We start from the raw sequence: 18,378 nt of genomic DNA on the forward strand, positions 1-18,378 counted from the left end.
AAAGCAGACTTTTGGTTGTGTTGGGACACCTGCAGTCCGCTTGACACAGTTTAGTTTGCCTTTGACGTTATCGGTGGGACCATGGGACTTGTTCTACGGTAACTCTGATGTGGTCATTTGTATTCTAAACATTATATGTTCAAAATTTCTAAAATGACTGACTTTATAAAGTGACTTTCTTTTTTTTTTTTTTTTTTTAGTGTGGCGCTGCTGTGGATGCTGGTTTTTGGAGAGGTTCAGCCAGGCATTGCATGTAAGGCTAAGGGTCAAAACTATACCCCCAAGGCAAATTTCAGAAGTCTTAATTTTGAACCAAGTTTAATGAGTTTTAGAACTGCTCTCTTGTAACATGTTGAGTTAATTGACTTTGTGGTTTTAAAACAGAAAATTGATGTATTGGGCTTCTAAAAAGAGGGGTAAGATTAACTGCCCTTGTTGGGTGATTTATCAACAGTTGGCTATTCTGGCTCATGGCCTAAAACTGACGGCTACCCTGCCCCGTCTCACGGCTACCCGTCTCACGGCTACCCTGCCCCATCTCACGGCTACCCGTCTCACGGCTACCCTGCCCCGTCTCACGGCTACCCGTCTCACGGCTACCCGGCCCCGTCTCACGGCTACCCGTCTCACGGCTACCCTGCCCCGTCTCACGGCTACCCGGCCCCGTCTCACGGCTACCCGTCTCACGGCTACCCTGCCCCGTCTCACGGCTACCCGTCTCAAGGCTACCCGTCTCAAGGCTACCCGTCTCACGGCTACCCGTCTCACGGCTACCCTGCCCCGTCTCACGGCTACCCTGCCCCGTCTCACGGCCACCCGGCCCCGTCTCACGGCTACCCGTCTCACGGCTACCCGGCCCAGTCTCAGTCCAAGCCTTCTGGCAAACCAACCAAGCTTCAGTCCCAGCTTCCAGGCTACCTGTCCAAGAAGCGGTTTAATGCCATTCAACCCAGATCTGGCTTTCGGCCCCAGCAGAAACCGGTGCCTGAGCCCCAGCAGCCTCGCTACAAGCCCGTGTCCCAAGTTCCCAACTATCAGCCCAGTGGCAATTTTCAATCCCGTCCTTCTGCCAAGACTGAAGCTGCACCCAGCATTGGAGGATCAAAAGGGTAGGCTTCCATGTCGATCCAATGTCCTAATTATTAAGGTGATGCTTGGTTCTCATTATTTTGTGGCTCTCACTTTTAGACAGCGTGGACCTCTGCTCTATGGGAAATAAGGAAAGCTTTTCCTACAACTGAAGGGTATGTGTAAAGTTGCTGCTGATGTGATGTATGGCTTGGGTTCAATTTTTTTTTCTGCTTTTGTCAGGACCGTAATGATGATCTCTCTCTCATTTCAGATGTGGATGGGCCTTAATTGACGCTTGTACAATGACTGTATTTTAAATAAACTGCATTTGGTAATTGGTGTCCAACTCTTGGCTTTTAATTTCTTTGTAATGCCCTTGCTACATTTTTGGGGATTTGGAAGCTGCATCAGCTTGTCTGAGGGTGACGTGAACATGGCCTCAGCCGGTGCCCCAGCAACTATGCAAAGAGTCTCAGTCCCAGGTTCCCAACTATCAGCCCAATGGCAATTTAATAATGCACCTTTTTAAACCGTTTGACTTCAAGAACTGCTCTCTTGCAACATGTTGACTTCATTGGCCTGGTATTGTTGAAACTGAAATTATTTTTTATTATATATTTTTTTGTCTCTCTCAAGAGCTAGATCATTGACCCTGTTGGGTGATGGCCCCAGCAGCCTAGCTGCAGACCTGTGCCTCAGCCCCAGTCTTGCTGCGATCCTTCAGTGACTTTGTCCTTTACACTTTTGATTTGAATACATTTCAGTCTGTACACTTTAAGAGTACTTTGACTAGTATCTACTAGAGTCTGTCTGTACATTTTGACAGCACTGATATAGTCATCTGTGGTGTGTTTGTTTTTTCTTGACCGACATCGGACGTATGGTAGGAGTGTTTATATGTATGCTACGTTCAACGTAACGAGATGAGTACCGCACGTCTCTATTGCGCCGAGCAATCTAAATTCCTACCTTTTTACTTGAGTCCATGAACGCAGCACGAGCCGCCCCGCTTTGGCGGATTTCAGCCGGTAGTTCGTCGGTGTTTGCCAGTGACGGCCATCCCTGCAAACCCACAGGTCGCCCGGCTGGATTGTCTACCTTGTCTGCACGTATTTTGAAAGAAATTATGCGATGACGCGGAAGGAAAGCGACCAGTAGTAGCACTTTAAATGACTGCTGTGCAATAGGCAACTGGGCTGCAAACTCAACGGAGGGCTCATCGGCTTTGGAGGAACTGTTGCACAAAATTCCGCTGCGATGTCCCTGCTGTGTGTCAGAGGTAAGGGCTCACTTCATACTTCTGCAGGGTGCCCTATTTGTGTTTTTGATTTGACAATAATGAAAGTAATATACAAACAGGAGACTGGCAACAAAAAAAGTATGAACTGTTCTGTCTTTTAATGATTTGCTGGAGATACAACTTATATGAAATCTTCGTCATATGACTGGATGTATACTCTTATCTGCCTCCTTTCACCACAAACATGTAGGTGATGAGAATTAAGAGTGAAAATGCATAAAATCGATAATCTTCAGAAGTTTGCTGCTGTTTCTCTGATTGAAATCACATAGTGACAGTGAAGGTTTGACCTCTTTTCTATGTTGAATGCAATTCCTGGATGGGGGTCATGCTGGAAATGCTCTGTTCTGACATACCAGGTGGTTGATGGGAAATAGACCACATAATAAGAGGAGGGCACCTGGAAGGCAGCTCCTTGGAATGTGTCGTGATTGTAGCCATGGAACCATTCTAATCACGATGTTATCCTGATAAATCGGCAAAAATGGCACTTAAACCTACTGGAATAACTTTACATTTTGTTAAATGTTTTTATCATGTAGCAGATAAGAAATGACAAAGAATCCTAAATTTGACATGCATAAATCATAAGGTCTCCTATCCATAAATATATAAATAAATTAAATGTATTTTTGTATCCTGTATTTTTTTAAATCAGGCTCTATTTTTCACTTCTCTACCATGACAGCTTTTTCAAGTCACTTTCACGACACTTAGCGTGTCGCTATTAGATATGATCAATGTGTCTTTATTAACAGGCTATGTGCCACAGTCATTTAAAGTAGCTGTAATTAAACCTCTTCTTAAGAAGCCTACTCTAGATCCAGGGGTTTTATCAAACTACAGACCAATATCAAATCTTCCTTTTCTCTCTACGATCCTTGAGAAAGTAGTCGCCAATCAGCTGTGTGACTTTCTCAACAATAACAGTCTACTTGAGGAGTCAGGATTTAGAGTACATCATAGTACAGAGACAGCTCTGGTGAAAATTACAAATGACCGTCTTATTGCTTCTGACAAAGGACTGGTTTCTGTACTTGTTCTGCTAGATCTTAGTGCTGCATTTGACACCATTAACCATGAGATTCTAATATGTAGACTGGAAAAATTAATTGGCATCAAAGGAACCGCATTAAGCTGGTTTAAGTCTTATTTATCCAATCGATCTCAGTTTGTGCATGTCAATGAAAAATCCTCCAGGCACACTGAAGTTAAATACGGTGTTCCTCAAGGTTCTGTGCTCGGACCAATTCTTTTCAACTTATATATGCTTCCTTTAGGCAACATTATTAGAGGACACTCTATAAACTTCCATTGTTATGCTGATGATACTCAGTTATATCTATTGATCAAGCCTGAAGAAACCAATCAGCTAGTTAAACTCCAGGCATGTGTTGATGACATAAAATCCTGGATGACCTGCAATTTCCTGATGTTAAACTCCGATAAAACGGAAGTTATTGTACTTGGGCCTAAACTCCTCCGAAGCTCGCTGTCTAAAGATATAGCGACTATTGATGGGATTGCCATCGCCTCAAATACTACTGTAAGAAACCTTGGAGTTATCTTTGATCAGGACCTGTCCTTTGACTCGCATATTAAACAAACCACGAGGACAGCCTACTTTCACCTGCGTAACATTACTAAAATTAGGCCAATGCTGTCTCAAAAAGATGCAGAAAAACTCGTCCATGCATTTGTTACCTCAAGGCTGGACTATTGTAATTCTTTATTATCAGGCTGCTCTAATAAATCTCTTAAATCTCTCCAGCTGGTCCAGAATGCTGCAGCTCGTGTTCTGACTAAAACCAGAAGAAGGGATCACATTTCTCCTGTATTAGCTTCTCTGCACTGGCTGCCAGTAAAATCCAGAATATAATTTAAAATCCTTCTCCTCACTTACAAGGCTCTTAATGAACAGGCACCATCATATCTTAAAGAGCTCATTAAACCCTACTGTCCTCCTAGAGCACTACACTCTCAGAGTAAAGGGTTACTTGTAGTTCCTAAAGTCTCCAAAATTAGAACAGGGGCCAGAGCTTTCAGCCATCAAGCTCCTCTTCTGTGGAACCGTCTTCCGGTTCTGGTTCGTGAGGCAGACACTGTTCCCACATTTAAGAGTAGGCTTAAAACCTTTCTCTTTGACACCGCTTATAGCTAGGGCTGGCTCAGGTTTGCCCTGAGCCAGCTCTTGGTTAAGCTGCTATAGGCCTAGACTGCTGGGGGATTATAGTGGCACACTGAGCCTCTCTCTCTCTCTCTCGCGCTCTCTCTGTGTATGTTCCCCCGGAGTCCCTGTGCTCTCTTGCCTAGCAGGTCTCCCTGGACCGTGGTGGAACCTGATCTGGACTGCACCGATGTTGTGGTCTTGTTTGCCTCTTACCGCCAGTATTTTTAATTAAAGTAATTGACTAAAATCATCATCTCTACTGTCACTAACTTGACTACTCCCGGGATCACTCCCGGGAGTCTGGCTATGCTTTCTGGTCCAGCAGAGTCCACTGAGGTCCTGACCGATGCAGACTGCTAACTGGCCTGATGCTGGAAACACCACATTGTAGCTCCACCTGCCCGCTGTGTGACTGCTCAACTACTCCTGCTCAACTACTCCTGCTCAACTACTCCTGCTCAACTACTCCTGCTCAACTACTCCTGCTTTCTGGTATACGGGGACGTGGTTGGGATGGATCCATCTCAGCGTGGCTGTGCCTGCTGCCATGGACTACTGTTGATTCTACTGCTTCTGTTAATACCACCACTACTGTTAATGCTACTATTACCATACTACCAACACCAAATGCAGTTGGAACCCAAGGGCCTGGGCTGCACGAGATTTCTGCCTAAAAGCCTATTAAGGCAGTTTTTTCTCGCCACTGTCGCTGTAACGCTTGCCCCTGGGTGATGTTGGGAATTTGAAATTGTGTCTACTCTTGAAATTTTGAGCGTATTCTAGTCCTGCTCAATGTGTTAAGTGTCCTGAGATGACTTCTGTTGTGATTTGACACTATAAATAAAATTGAATTGAATTGAATCACTCAAGTTCACAATCCTATGTCGTCCCATAATTGATTTACAGTGTTTCCCCTACCATTGTACAGGCCTGGCGGGGCGCCAGGCCAAGGAGGCCTGCCGCCAGGCCAAAAAGAAAAAATCAATACGCCAAAAATAAGCTACCTATCAATTAATTCATAAATCAATAATCATTTACATTAGGAGCGCCTCCGCGCAGCACAGTAGACTTGCTCCGCAAGATGCGCGGCCGCAACAATCCTCGCGGCGCGCTCCCGCTACGTTCTTCTTCGTGTACTTTACACGCTTGATGTTGTTCTGATGCCGCTCTGCCTCGTTAAACCACCACGATGTCGCTTTCTACTTTGAAAACACGGAAAGTTGACACTGTATTTTGATAAGCTGTTGCACTCTTCAGACTCATGGTGTGAGCGGAACCGGACCGGTACCGGAACCGGACCGGTGCATTTATAAGAAAAATGCTGCTGTGTTTCTCCGTCCAAAATCCGCTTTCCTCGCGCTGCCTGCTTGCACAGATCCGCTCGTGCGCACATTCGCTGATGCAGGTCGAGTGTTTAATATAAATATATGCAGAGATGGCGCTCCTTCAAAACAACATCAAGCCATGCGTGTGTAGTATTAGGACGTGATGACGTATGTACAACCGGCTAACGGGCCAAAGCCCGTTTGGGCTGGAGCAGTGTGAATGCAAAGCCGCGGGGGACCCCCGGGGGCACGCTACTTAGGCAGCCTATAAAATAAGGATTGTTTTTGATAAGCTGTGGAACTCTGAGTTAACCTATTTCTACCTGAATTTCTATGAACTATTAGGCTGTAGAGTAAACCTATAACTTATATTTTACTTGATAAAATAAGACAATATATGCACTCATATGTCGTTATAGTGTTTTACAGTATCTGTAGCTATTAATGTGATGCTCCTCATTTTCCAGACATATTTTTCCAGCCCCTAATTTTGGATCATTTCCATCAACCGGCACCTTAATAAGTCACTCTCCCCTTGAATCCTTGAAAACCTTGAATACACTCTGGTTGAACAAAAATGTTGAATGCAAATATAATAATTGCAGAATTGCAGACTGTTTGCTGTGCCACCTGACTTAATCCAACTGCACCAATACACCATCCCACGCGTCTCGTCTGTATAGGGTTTTTTCGGCGGGTACCACCGGGCCTGAAAAAAATTCTAGGGGAAACACTGGATTACAATTAGAAGTTTGAGAACAATCCATTTCTCACAACATGAGAGGGTTATCGGCATTTTAATAAATATATTGTATAAATATATTTAAATATATGATATTGTTGGGTCATGTGTTTTATCTTGAAGAATCTGTTTCACTGAGTTTTAGAAAAGTAAGTCATGAGTTCTGAGATGAACCTTAATAAGAGCGAATAAGGACTAAATAGACCCTGGAAGTCGAGCCAGGCCGCGCTGTTACAGCAGATACATCTTTTTTTAAATTATTATACATCTTGGCTGAAGAGTCACAAGACATTGCAGTACACAAATGCTGATTTTTTTTTTTTAGATTTTTAACTCTAATTTAACTGCTTTAATATCATGATGAATATTAGATTATATATTGTTATCAGATTTTATGGTTGATATTTGGTGCAACCCTGTAAAGTAGGGGCTTCAGCGGAACCTCTGGAGTGCCACTGGGATTTTTTTTATTGATTTTTAAATTAGCCCTAAAATAACTTTTTTAGTTGTCCTTTGTTTATCTTCCAAATGTCTCCCTGCTCTGACAAGATATTGGCTCACACAGTGCAAAATGTTTTAGTGAGTGAGAATGTGTTTAGAGTTTTGCAAAAAGAGTGATCATTCAATAAATGGCATTAGGCCACTGTCCGTTTGGTTCAGAGACAGGGATTTAATGTTTAAACTTGTGAAAAAGTAATTCCTTGTATGGAAGTATTGCATGTTTCATTTAATTTCTTCAGATTCTACCTTTAATTTCATCACCTGTTATACATGCTAGTCAACTTGATGACCAGTGTTATCAGGGTATCCAATACTTTTTCTCTGCCACTAGATGGAACCACCTGAGCAGAGCAGCCAAAAGTTAGAAGCAGTGACGACAAGAAAAATACATTGCAAATATGGCTGGTTGGCATAGTAGTAGCCTATAATTATATTAAGTGTTGCATGTAATGCACTTAAGCTGAACAAAGGTGATAAGCAACACAAAAGCCCCTTTCTGAATACGTGTTTCATCATTAACACAGAAGATCTAAGAGAAAAAGTCAATCTATTTAAAATGAAAGGCACCTCTGTATCACATTGAATGGAGCTCCATTACTTCCACCTGTTTTTAATCAACCTGTTGGGAACAGAGAGCTGTGATTGGCTGTCAAAACAAGTTAAAATAATTGCACTGCAGCTCTCCATCACTGTGGAAGGAAAGCAGACTTTTGGTTGTGTTGGGACACCTGCAGTCCGCTTGACACAGTTTAGTTTGCCTTTGACGTTACCGGTGGGACCATGGGACTTGTTCTACGGTAACTCTGATGTGGTCATTTCTATTCTAAACATTAAATGTTCAAAATTTCTAAAATGACTGACTTTATAAAGTGACTTTCTTTTTTCTTTTTTTTTTTTAGTGTGGCGCTGCTGTGGATGCTGGTTTTTGGAGAGGTTCAGGCAGACATTGCATGTAAGGCTAAGGGTCAAAACTATACCCCCAAGACAAATTTCAGAAGTCTTAATTTTGAACCAAGTTTAATGAGTTTTAGAACTGCTCTCTTGTAACATGTTGAGTTAATTGACTTTGTGGTTTTAAAACAGAAAATTTATGTATTGGGCTTCTAAAAAGAGGGGTAAGATTAACTGCCCTTGTTGGGTGATTTATCAACAGTTGGCTATTCTGGCTCATGGCCTAAAACTGACGGCTACCCTGCCCCGTCTCACGGCTACCCGTCTCACGGCTACCCTGCCCCATCTCACGGCTACCCGGCCCCGTCTCACGGCTACCCGTCTCACGGCTACCCGGCCCCGTCTCACGGCTACCCGGCCCCGTCTCACGGCTACCCGGCCGCATCTCACGGCTACCCTGCCCCGTCTCACGGCTACCCGTCTCACGGCTACCCGGCCCCGTCTCACGGCTACCCGTCTCACGGCTACCCTGCCCCGTCTCACGGCTACCCGGCCCCGTCTCACGGCTACCCGGCCGCATCTCACGGCTACCCTGCCCCGTCTCACGGCTACCCGTCTCACGGCTACCCTGCCCCGTCTCACGGCTACCCGGCCCCGTCTCACGGCTACCCAGCCCCGTCTCACGGCTACCCGGCTCACGGCTACCCTGCCCCGTCTCACGTCTACCTGCCTCACGGCTACCCTGCCCCGTCTCACGGCTACCCGTCTCACGACTACCTGGCCCAGTCTCAGTCCAAGCCTTCTGGCAAACCAACCAAGCTTCAGTCCCAGCTTTTTTTTCTGATTTTTTCAGGACAGTAATGTTGTACTATCTCATTTCAGATGTGGATGGGCCTTAATTGAAGCTTGTACTATGACTGTATTTTAAATAAACTGCATTTGGTAATTGGTGTCCAACTCTTGGCTTTTAATTTCTTTGTAATGCCCTTGCTACATCTTTTGGGATTTGGAAGCTGCATCAGCTTGTCTGAGGGTGACGTGAACATGGCCTCAGCCGGTGCCCCAGCAACTATGCAAAGAGTCTCAGTCCCAGGTTCCCAACTATCAGCCCAACGGCAATTTAATAATGCACCTTTTTAAACCGTTTAATGACTTCAAGAACTGCTCTCTTGCAACATGTTGACTTCATTGGCCTCGTATTGTTGAAACTGAAATTATTTTTTATTATATATTTTTTTGTCTCTCTCAAGAGCTAGATCATTGACCCTGTTGGGTGATGGCCCCAGCAGCCTGGCTGCAGACCTGTGCCTCAGCCCCAGTCTTGCTGCGATCCTTCAGTGACTTTGTCCTTTACACTTTTGATTTGAATACATTTCAGTCTGTACACTTTAAGAGTACTTTGACTAGTATCTACTAGAGTCTGTCTGTACATTTTGACAGCACTGATATAGTGGTGTTTGTTTTTCTTGACCGACATCGGACGTATGGTAGGAGTGTTTATATGTATGCTACGTTCCACGGAGTACCGCACGTCTCTATTGCGCCGAGCAATCTAAATTCCTACCTTTTTACTTGAGTCCATGAACGCAGCACGAGCCGCCCCGCTTTGGCGGATTTCAGCCGGTAGTTCGTCGGTGTTTGCCAGTGACGGCCATCCCTGCAAACCCACAGGTCGCCCGGCTGGATTGTCTACCTTGTCTGCACGTATTTTGAAAGAAATTATGCGATGACGCGGAAGGAAAGCGACAAATAGTAGCACTTTAAATGACTGCTGTGCAACAGGCAACTGGGCTGCAAACTCAACGGAGGGCTCATCGGCTTTGGAGGAACTGTTGCACAAAATTCCGCTGCGATGTCCCTGCTGTGTGTCAGAGGTAAGGGCTCACTTCATACTTCTGCAGGGTGCCCTATTTGTGTTTTTGATTTGACAATAATGAAAGTAATATACAAACAGGAGACTGGCAACAAAAAAGTATGAACTGTTCTGTCTTTTAATGATTTGCTGGAGATACAACTTATAGGAAATCTTCGTCATATGACTGGATGTACACTCTTATCTGCCTCTGCCTGAAAATGCATACAATCGATAATCTTTAGAGGTTTGCTGCTGTTTCTCACATGTGATTGAAATCACATAGTGACAGTGAAGGTTTGACCTCTTTTCTATGTTGAATGCAATTCCTGGATGGGGGTCATGCTGGAAATGCTCTGTTCTGACATACCAGGTGGTTGATGGGAAATAGACCACATAATAAGAGGAGGGCACCTGGAAGGCAGCTCCTTGGAATGTGTCGTGATTGTAGCCATGGAACCATTCTAATCACGATGTTATCCTGATAAATCGGCAAAAATGGCACTTAAACCTACTGGAATAACTTTACATTTTGTTAAATGTTTTTATCATGTTACAGATAAGAAATTACAAAGAATCCTAAATTTGACATGCATAAATCATAAGGTCTCCTATCCATAAATATAGAAATAAATGAAATGTATTTTTGTATCCTGTATTTTTTTAAATCAGGCTCTATTTTTCACTTCTCTACCATGACAGCTTTTTCAAGTCACTTTCACATCACTCAAGTTCACAATCTTATGTCGTCCCATAATTGATTACAATCAGAAGTTTGAGAACAATCCATTTCTCACAACATGAGAGGGTTATCGGCATTTTAATACATATATTGTATAAATATATTTAAATATATGATATTGTTGGGTCATGTGTTTTATCTTGAAGAATCTGTTTCACTGAGTTTTAGAAAAGTAAGTCATGAGTTCTGAGATCAACCTTAATAAGAGCGAATAAGGACTAAATAGACCCTGGAAGCAGATATATCTTTTTTTAAATGATTATACATCTTGGCTGAAGAGTCACAAGACATTGCAGTACACAAATGCTGATTTTTTAATTATTTTGAAATCTAATTTAACTGCTTTAATGTCATGATGAATATTAGATTATTGTTATCAGATTTTATGGTTGATATTTGGTGAAACCCTGTAAAGTAGGGGCTTCAGAGGAACCTCCACTGGGACATTTTCATTGATTTTTATTTGATTTTTTTAAGTCTAAAAAGTAAAATAAATACAAATCAAATAGCCCTAAAATAACTGTTTTAGTTGTCCTTTGCTTATCTTCCAAATGTCTCCCTCCTCTGACAAGATATTGGCTCAAAACATGTTTTGGCATCTTTAGAAAATCCACATAATGGCACCTGCTCACTTGCTTCTGTTGTAGAAGAGAGCGACCCGATCGTTAGTAGAGGTGAAATTGAATGAGCTATTGCTCCCTCCTTCTAGTACTGCCGATGTGCCCTGAAGCAAGTCACATGATCGGCAGCTGCTGGAGTGAAGCTGACCAGTGACCTGGAGCTGGGGAATGTGGTTTTTACTGGGCAGGTGGAGCTGAAACAATGAGAAGCAAGTTGTTGCTGATGACGAGTATTCAGACAGATGAGGTTTAGTTAATCCAAGGTTACATTAAAAACACAGTCCCACACTGCCATCAGTTTATTTCATGTTTTGGCTTCTTTCCAGATTGCAAATTGCTCTTCTTTCACAGAATTTTTGATTGGTTCTCACACCATCAAACTATTGTCTACCTATCTCTAACCCTCAGCTTCTGGCGTATTGTTTCTCGCTGAGCGCTTTTCTCATCTTGGGTGCGAGTGCTGCCTGAGGCTGGAGGGCCACCAGCGGCACACCCCGTCTATCACAGCATGATGAGATAGGGGTGAGGTCGGTGGGCCGGAGAGACGGAGGGGCCGAGGCGCAGCTGGGTCGCGGTGGGCTCAGCCGAGGGGATTTATAAAGAATCATTTTGTTTCGATTGATGGAGAGTGTAACTCGTGTTCACGTGTATCAGTAATACCTTCTGTGAAGCTGCTCCACACACTTCTTTACATTATTATCTATATCTAACAATATTCTAGCATGCAGGATAGTGGAAAACACTGACATTGCTATATATTTCCTTTTGTGATATATATTAAAGCCCGACTGATGTAGGATCTTTGGGACCGATGCTGATTCCAATATTATGGAATAAAAAAAATGCAGATATCGATATATCCGCTGAAATTTGTACACGTCACGTACATACACATACATGTGGTTATCAACACTTGCAATATATTTTATGCAGGCAGGATATTTTACAGTTACAACTATACATTTTGGCGTTTCCCCTCCTGTGAGTTAGATTAGATCAGATCCTTACGTGCAGGCGGCTCCTCTGCCATCAGCGTGTGAATGTGTGTGAAAGAAGTTCAATATTTTATTGACCTTTTATTGTTATTTTCTGGCGTCTTGGCGGTGAGTTTGAACAGGTTGGTGGTGCGGCGATGATTAGCTTTCAAGTTTGGGACACATTAAGGGTATCGTATGAAGTACTGACATCGGTATCACTTTAAGGTGACTGATGTTGGTACTGGCCAGTCCTAGCTAAGTTGTAGTGTCAAGCCACCTTTGACCTCTTGACCTCTTGTAACTTATGCAGCAGTTTTATAATGAGTTTTTATTTGTCATGCTCCACTTGCACAATGTGGCTCAAATGAGTTTCTCTTTCTGTTGAGCTGACGTGTAAATGATGGATTCACTGCTCCGTTTCCTGTTACAGTGTAAAACCAGACCAAACTCTCAACCTGCAGATTCCTATGGTCAGCCATGCATCATTATAACAGCTTGCCACCACTGTGTGTTGTACAAGACTGCAAGAGAAGATTCCCCCGTGTATGCATCATGGTATCGTCTCACTTCTTCTGAATTTTGTTTTTTTGACCGTCCGCAGTGTGGAAAACCATCTCATTCAGACTTCTAGTAGCTACTTTGTGTTAGTTTCTGTCTTAGTGAGACTTTGGCTGGAGGCGTTTTAAATATGAAGAGCCGACGCCTCCACTCTTACGTTCCTTAAAAGAAACTCCGCTACCCCAAATTTCATAAACCTTAAGAGATCAGCTCACCAGAGAGCCGACTGTAACCCGGTTACGTGAATGCATGTAAACACACTGATTCCTTCTCATCCTCGAGTGCAGGCCACTTTCAACCCGACAAGTGGACTGTTGTCCCAAACATCTGACTTTGACATCACAGCTCATGTCTCGTCTCCTAGCAATGGAGGAAGTTTACTTTTAACCATGAAGGTGATTTTTGCCTCACTTTAGCCACAATCGCAATCTTTCCTGGTATTGTTGTGCATGACAGTTGTACCATGAATTACACATAAATTATTTTGAAAGTGTTGAAAGTGGGTTGAAAGTTTTTTAGCTCAGTGAACTACATCTCTTGTCTTGCTCAATGTACGTCACCAACACATCATGTTAGCGAGCTGGCTAGCATTTCTATCTTCCATCGCACTTGTAACGTCATCTTACATGACGTGTTTTATCCAGCGACTCTTCATCAGCTGGGAAGAGAACGAACGAGCGAGACTTGCTGTTGGTGTGAGTCCAGCACAGAGCGAAATACACAAACATCGTAGTTTGAGACGTCGCCTGCAACTTGTCGTCCTTCTAATTATGTATTTTCTAGTTAGACACCTTTACTGCAAAATGCAAATTTCTCTGTAAAATGATCTTTTAAATTGTCATCATGTGTCATCATTCATGCCACAATTGATATGGGACACATGGCACCAAAAGGGAGTGTGACTTAGCCTCTCTATAACAATGACGCCTGACTTCCTTTTTTGCTCTTATCATAATTACTACAAAAGCTGGAAGGTTTTGTCAGCGTCATTTTTCACTCATCACTAATGCCGCTGCTTTCAAGACAGTCTGGCGAACCTGAAGACAAATGTACAGTTTTATTTGTCTCGCCAACCTTTATGACAAAAGCCAGATTTCTGTTTTTATCTTAGTTATACTCTCGCTGATTAAAGGAGCCCAGACTTTCCATCTCATTGAGGAAAATGCAGCCAAACCAGTAGAGTGGCTTTCTTGTTTCTTGAGAGCCGTGATACTTTTCAGAGGCTATTTTCCTCCTTCCCTGTTCCTTGTTGTGTGGAGTGCCCTCGAAGCCTGCATGGTGGCTCACAGTGCTCTGAAGACGGTGAATGGCTGCAGAATGAAAAGCCGATGACGGGAGGACACAGTCTGTTGACAGCTCAGTCAGCCCCACACTACAGCTATTTCTAGATGGCAATTAGCAGTGGAATAAATGCATACAGCAGTGCTATAGAATAATTTGCAGCGTGTTGAGACAGGCTACTGTGAAGAATAAGAAATTATACTTCAGGAAAAAATACATGCGGGTGGACTAGGGTCAGGGGTTCTGTCTCTTCTTCACCTGTGCAGGTCATTTATATTTTGTAATGCAAGGTAAAGGCCTGGTATAGGTGCATGAAGGTAATAACTGAAAGCATTTTGTAGGCCAACAGGTGCCACAGGTGGAGACAGACGAGGTCAGTAAACGCACCGGCCCACTGTGCTGGAATGACAGGGACACAAGTAAAGCTTCAGTGGCCTGTCTGGGGAGGGAGGGGGTGGGGATAGATGGGAGTAATCCCCTGGCCATCTGCTGCTTATGTGTTCTGTGTTTGTGTTCATGCTCGTGTGTCGGGCCGTGACTCACGTGGGACAGGGACTTCGTTTCCTGTCATTCCCTCCTTTTCGTGATAATGCTACTTCCTGGTATCAGACAGCCTCGCCTTACACTTAATCTTTGCTTCCGGATAAATGATAAATGAAAAGAATATTACAGATGAGTAGAGACAAATGTGCCTTGTGTTTCATGACATTTTTTTAGCATGCTTTCACACTACACTAAGATGATAACAATGGTAAACAACCTGCTTAGCATCAGCATGTTAACGTTGTCATTGGGAGCTCGTTAGCATGGCGACTTTAGCATTTAGCTCAACGCATCACTGTGCAGAAGTGCAGAGTCTTACAGAGGCTATAGACTTTTAGGGGCCTATAACACAAGATGCTTAGCTAGAAAGGCAAACCATTGTTTTCCTATGGTACAGCTCCTCTCTTGTGCCTCATGTCATGTTTTTCCTCGTGGTATTTAGACGCGTATACAAGATAACTGCACCTCTCTTCAATGTCACCTGTGGCCCAGGCATCCAAATCAAGCAAGATACAATTTAAAGCATTAATTCCTGCTTTGATGCCAGTAGATATGGTAGAAATGCAAAAAGGCTTCGCCTCTCGGGACGTTTTGCGGTGTGAACGGGTCCTCAGGCCGTGGACACACTTGTCTTTGCAATGTGACTTTTGTGTTTAGATGCGCAAGATCGGAATGGTCATCTGTGTGTCCACATCAACATAGTCAGACTGTCAATTAAGGGTCAATGGATGGACAGTAACATGGATGCATAAGATGCTCCAACACTTCAGCCAGTTTATCTTGATCAACACACACACACACACACACACATGCGCACACATTTGTGGACGGACACAGACCCTCAATAGTTGTATTTATGGGGTGGGCTTGGCGAGGGTCTGCTGTGGCTGTTGTTTAATGGAAGTGAGAGGGTGTTAATGACATGGCCACCAGGTTGCCAACCTCCACACACTCAAACCCACCGTGAGTCGCCGGACTAGAGCTAAAAATAGACCCACCGCCTGGCCTCTTGTAATGACACTGCTCAAGTCCACGCCTGTCTGCCTTCTGAGCCTGTCAGATCTGCTGCCCCCGTTCAGCTTCTTTTCTTTTTTTCTTTCAGCGGACCTGAGAGAAATTGATGACACAAGATTAAAGTGCTGCTTGATAACGTTTGACTTTATTGAGACCTGCAGGGATATTGTCTCTGAATATCGTATCCCCACCCAACGAGACTGCATTGTGAACTACGCTTCAAGGGAAACCTTTTTTATTTACTGAACCAATCAAGTAGTTTTTTAACCTAATTATAGGGGGTTTGTTGCGTTCTTTGTTTGTTAACCATGTGTTTCAAACTGTTGAAAATTGCAACTGTTCAGTCTGGAGAAAAATACGTTTCCCTGGAAAAGTAATTGAGCTGTTTAGTTGTATGGAAATACATTTTTCTTCTTGGCTCAAAACCCAACAGTTGGATGATGAAACACGTTTTGCAAGTTTCGACCAACAACTGACATTTACGTCCTTGTAATAACTTTGATGACGCCAATCATCGGGTCCAACTATTCTATTAATGCAACACTATTGTTTGACCAAATACCTGCCGCATTAATGACATTCCCATCAGCCTCAGCTCCACTTTGGGTTTTGTTCTAATCATGATAGCATGCTAACATGCAAAGATAAGCTCCTGTAGAAGTTTTAGCTGTATGAATATGGATGGAAAGACAACACTTGGTCTTGCACGTCACCTTGTTCAACAGCCAATAAACAGACATTTGGTTATTAACTCAAATCCTTAAGAGGAGAAGGCAAGTTGAATCAGTTAAATGTTCACAAATAAAGATCAGTCTCCCAGGGCTCTCGCTGTGTGTGTCCTGGTTTCAGCAAGGTAGACTACCGCTGAACAAGCTGGTCATATCTGTGTGCAGGACGTGAAACTTCAGAGGCTGAAAAACATCCGTAATTCACCACCGAGAGGTTATTTCCACCTTTGAACTTCAAAGCTGCACTTTCGCACGTTACTTCAAAGAGATCAAACCAGAGCCACCGGAGTGGTCGCCGTCGGGATTAAATCTAATGAAGAGAAGAATGGCTCTGGTGCACAGTGGGAATGACATGTAGTCATAATGTCTTTGTAATGCTATCAGTCAACTGTGATTATTCCTTCAAAGTCAGACTAAAATTACAGTCCATTGAGAAATGAACAAACTGTCCCACAAAACAGGACTTTCAACCGTGAGATGTTCAAGGCCGTGTGTCCCAAAGTGTTGTTGAAGTGATGCGTTCATGACTAAGGGCCCTAGTTTCGTGGCGCAGCGCAGGGAGGCGCAGGGTGGCAGAGCCGGCGTAATGCAAGTTTCGACCAGCCGCAGCTGGTTTGGCAGTTTGGTGGATCACCTGGCGTCACAGATTCAGCTTGGCGCAGCGGACGTTTCGTGGCAAAAAGACTCGCTGAGACTGCGCCGAAAGCCCGCCAGCTCCAACCTGGTCTACTCTTGGCATAAGGCGAATTACAGCTGGCGGAGTGGCAGTTTGGCTGACCGGTGCGCAGTGCGCACACGTCACCAAGACCTCACAGGCAGGTTTCCACAGTTCCAGGCACATTTAAATGCAAGAAATAATCACAACAAACACTATTTAATGCAACTAATTGAATCAACACGTGAATTTATATCTATATAGATTGTCCCGTCACATCTGACGTCAGATCAAAGGCGGATGGCAGCGTAACGGAAACTCAGCCTGACTGAATTAACACAGCTGAAACTTGGACCTCTCGAAACCAAAACATCTTCCTCTCTCTCTCCTGTTTTTCATATCTATACACTGCTAATAAAATGCGTCTATGCCTGAAAAAATCCTAAAAAAAAATACAGCAGCTCGTGCTGGTCTCGCGCCTCGGCAGCCTGTTGTCCGTGGAAACGCGCAACTTTCCTGTTCCAACTTTCAACACTGTCAACACTCTTCACATTATGTTGATAATGTTAATTGATTTTTTAAACTATAATTCTTGCCAGATCTTAGACATTACATATTTATACTAAAGTAATACTGGGTTATATTTACACCATTTACCACTTGTGATTATTTTTAACCATTTAGCCTGCCAATAATATTTAATTTCACGTTGCAACATTTCTAAAAGAAGTTTGAAGCAGCATCAAGCACATGATCAGACCGGTTGAAAACAACCCCTCAGGTTGTATTTGGAAAAGGTAAGAAAGCAAACAGTAAAATTATTAACTAAATATTGACAAATTTTGTGGTCCACTTCTTCAATGGGATTTGCCTTTGAATATGCAGTAGTGCACAGTTCACTGTATTACAAACTTAAAAACTTGAATTCCGGTCAGAATTGTGCAACACAATGCTTAAAAGTTCTTTAATAATAATAATAATAATAATAATATATATATATATATATATATATATATATATTTATTTAGTGGTTGAACATCTGCAGCAGGTTTAATCCAAATTCATGACTCATCATGTGAACATCAGTCAGATTTTTTTTTACCCCAAACAGTCCACAGGGCTTTTCATCAATACCATGAAGCACTCAGAAAAGCTTTGGATGCTCCATGAGGTCAAAAGTTGCTCTTAATTCTTGCTGGTCAAAAAGCCTTTCTGCTATCCCGTTCGCTGTATTCTCCTGGTTACTCATCCACAGTACAATACAGCGGGGTCTGCTAGATTTCAGCCCTGCTTAAGGCATTAGCTGGGAGAGATTATCCCACCAGCAGCACGCATCCCTCTCATACAATCACTCCAGCGGACACATGTCTGATATGTGACCTGCTTTACGACCTCCGGTCAGCCTCGC

The 18,378-nt window shown here is 43.3% G+C and overlaps 1 protein-coding gene across 1 annotated transcript in view; it reads left to right on the plus strand.

Moving 5' to 3' along the window:
- Window positions 1-9,648: 9,648 nt before the first annotated feature.
- LOC311023726 (uncharacterized protein) overlaps window positions 9,649-18,378 on the plus strand; it is a gene marked incomplete at its 3' end in the record, with an annotated part of 47,006 nt that continues 38,276 nt past the window's right edge. The window contains exon 1 of the mRNA XM_084025715.1: window positions 9,649-9,874. Within this exon, the coding sequence (XP_083881841.1) occupies window positions 9,853-9,874 (22 nt within the window). The 5' untranslated portion in view covers window positions 9,649-9,852. The remainder of the gene's footprint in view (window positions 9,875-18,378) is intronic.

Source organism: Eutrigla gurnardus (assembly GCF_963514095.1).
Source record: "Eutrigla gurnardus genome assembly, chromosome: 13".
Taxonomy (NCBI): domain Eukaryota; kingdom Metazoa; phylum Chordata; class Actinopteri; order Perciformes; family Triglidae; genus Eutrigla; species Eutrigla gurnardus.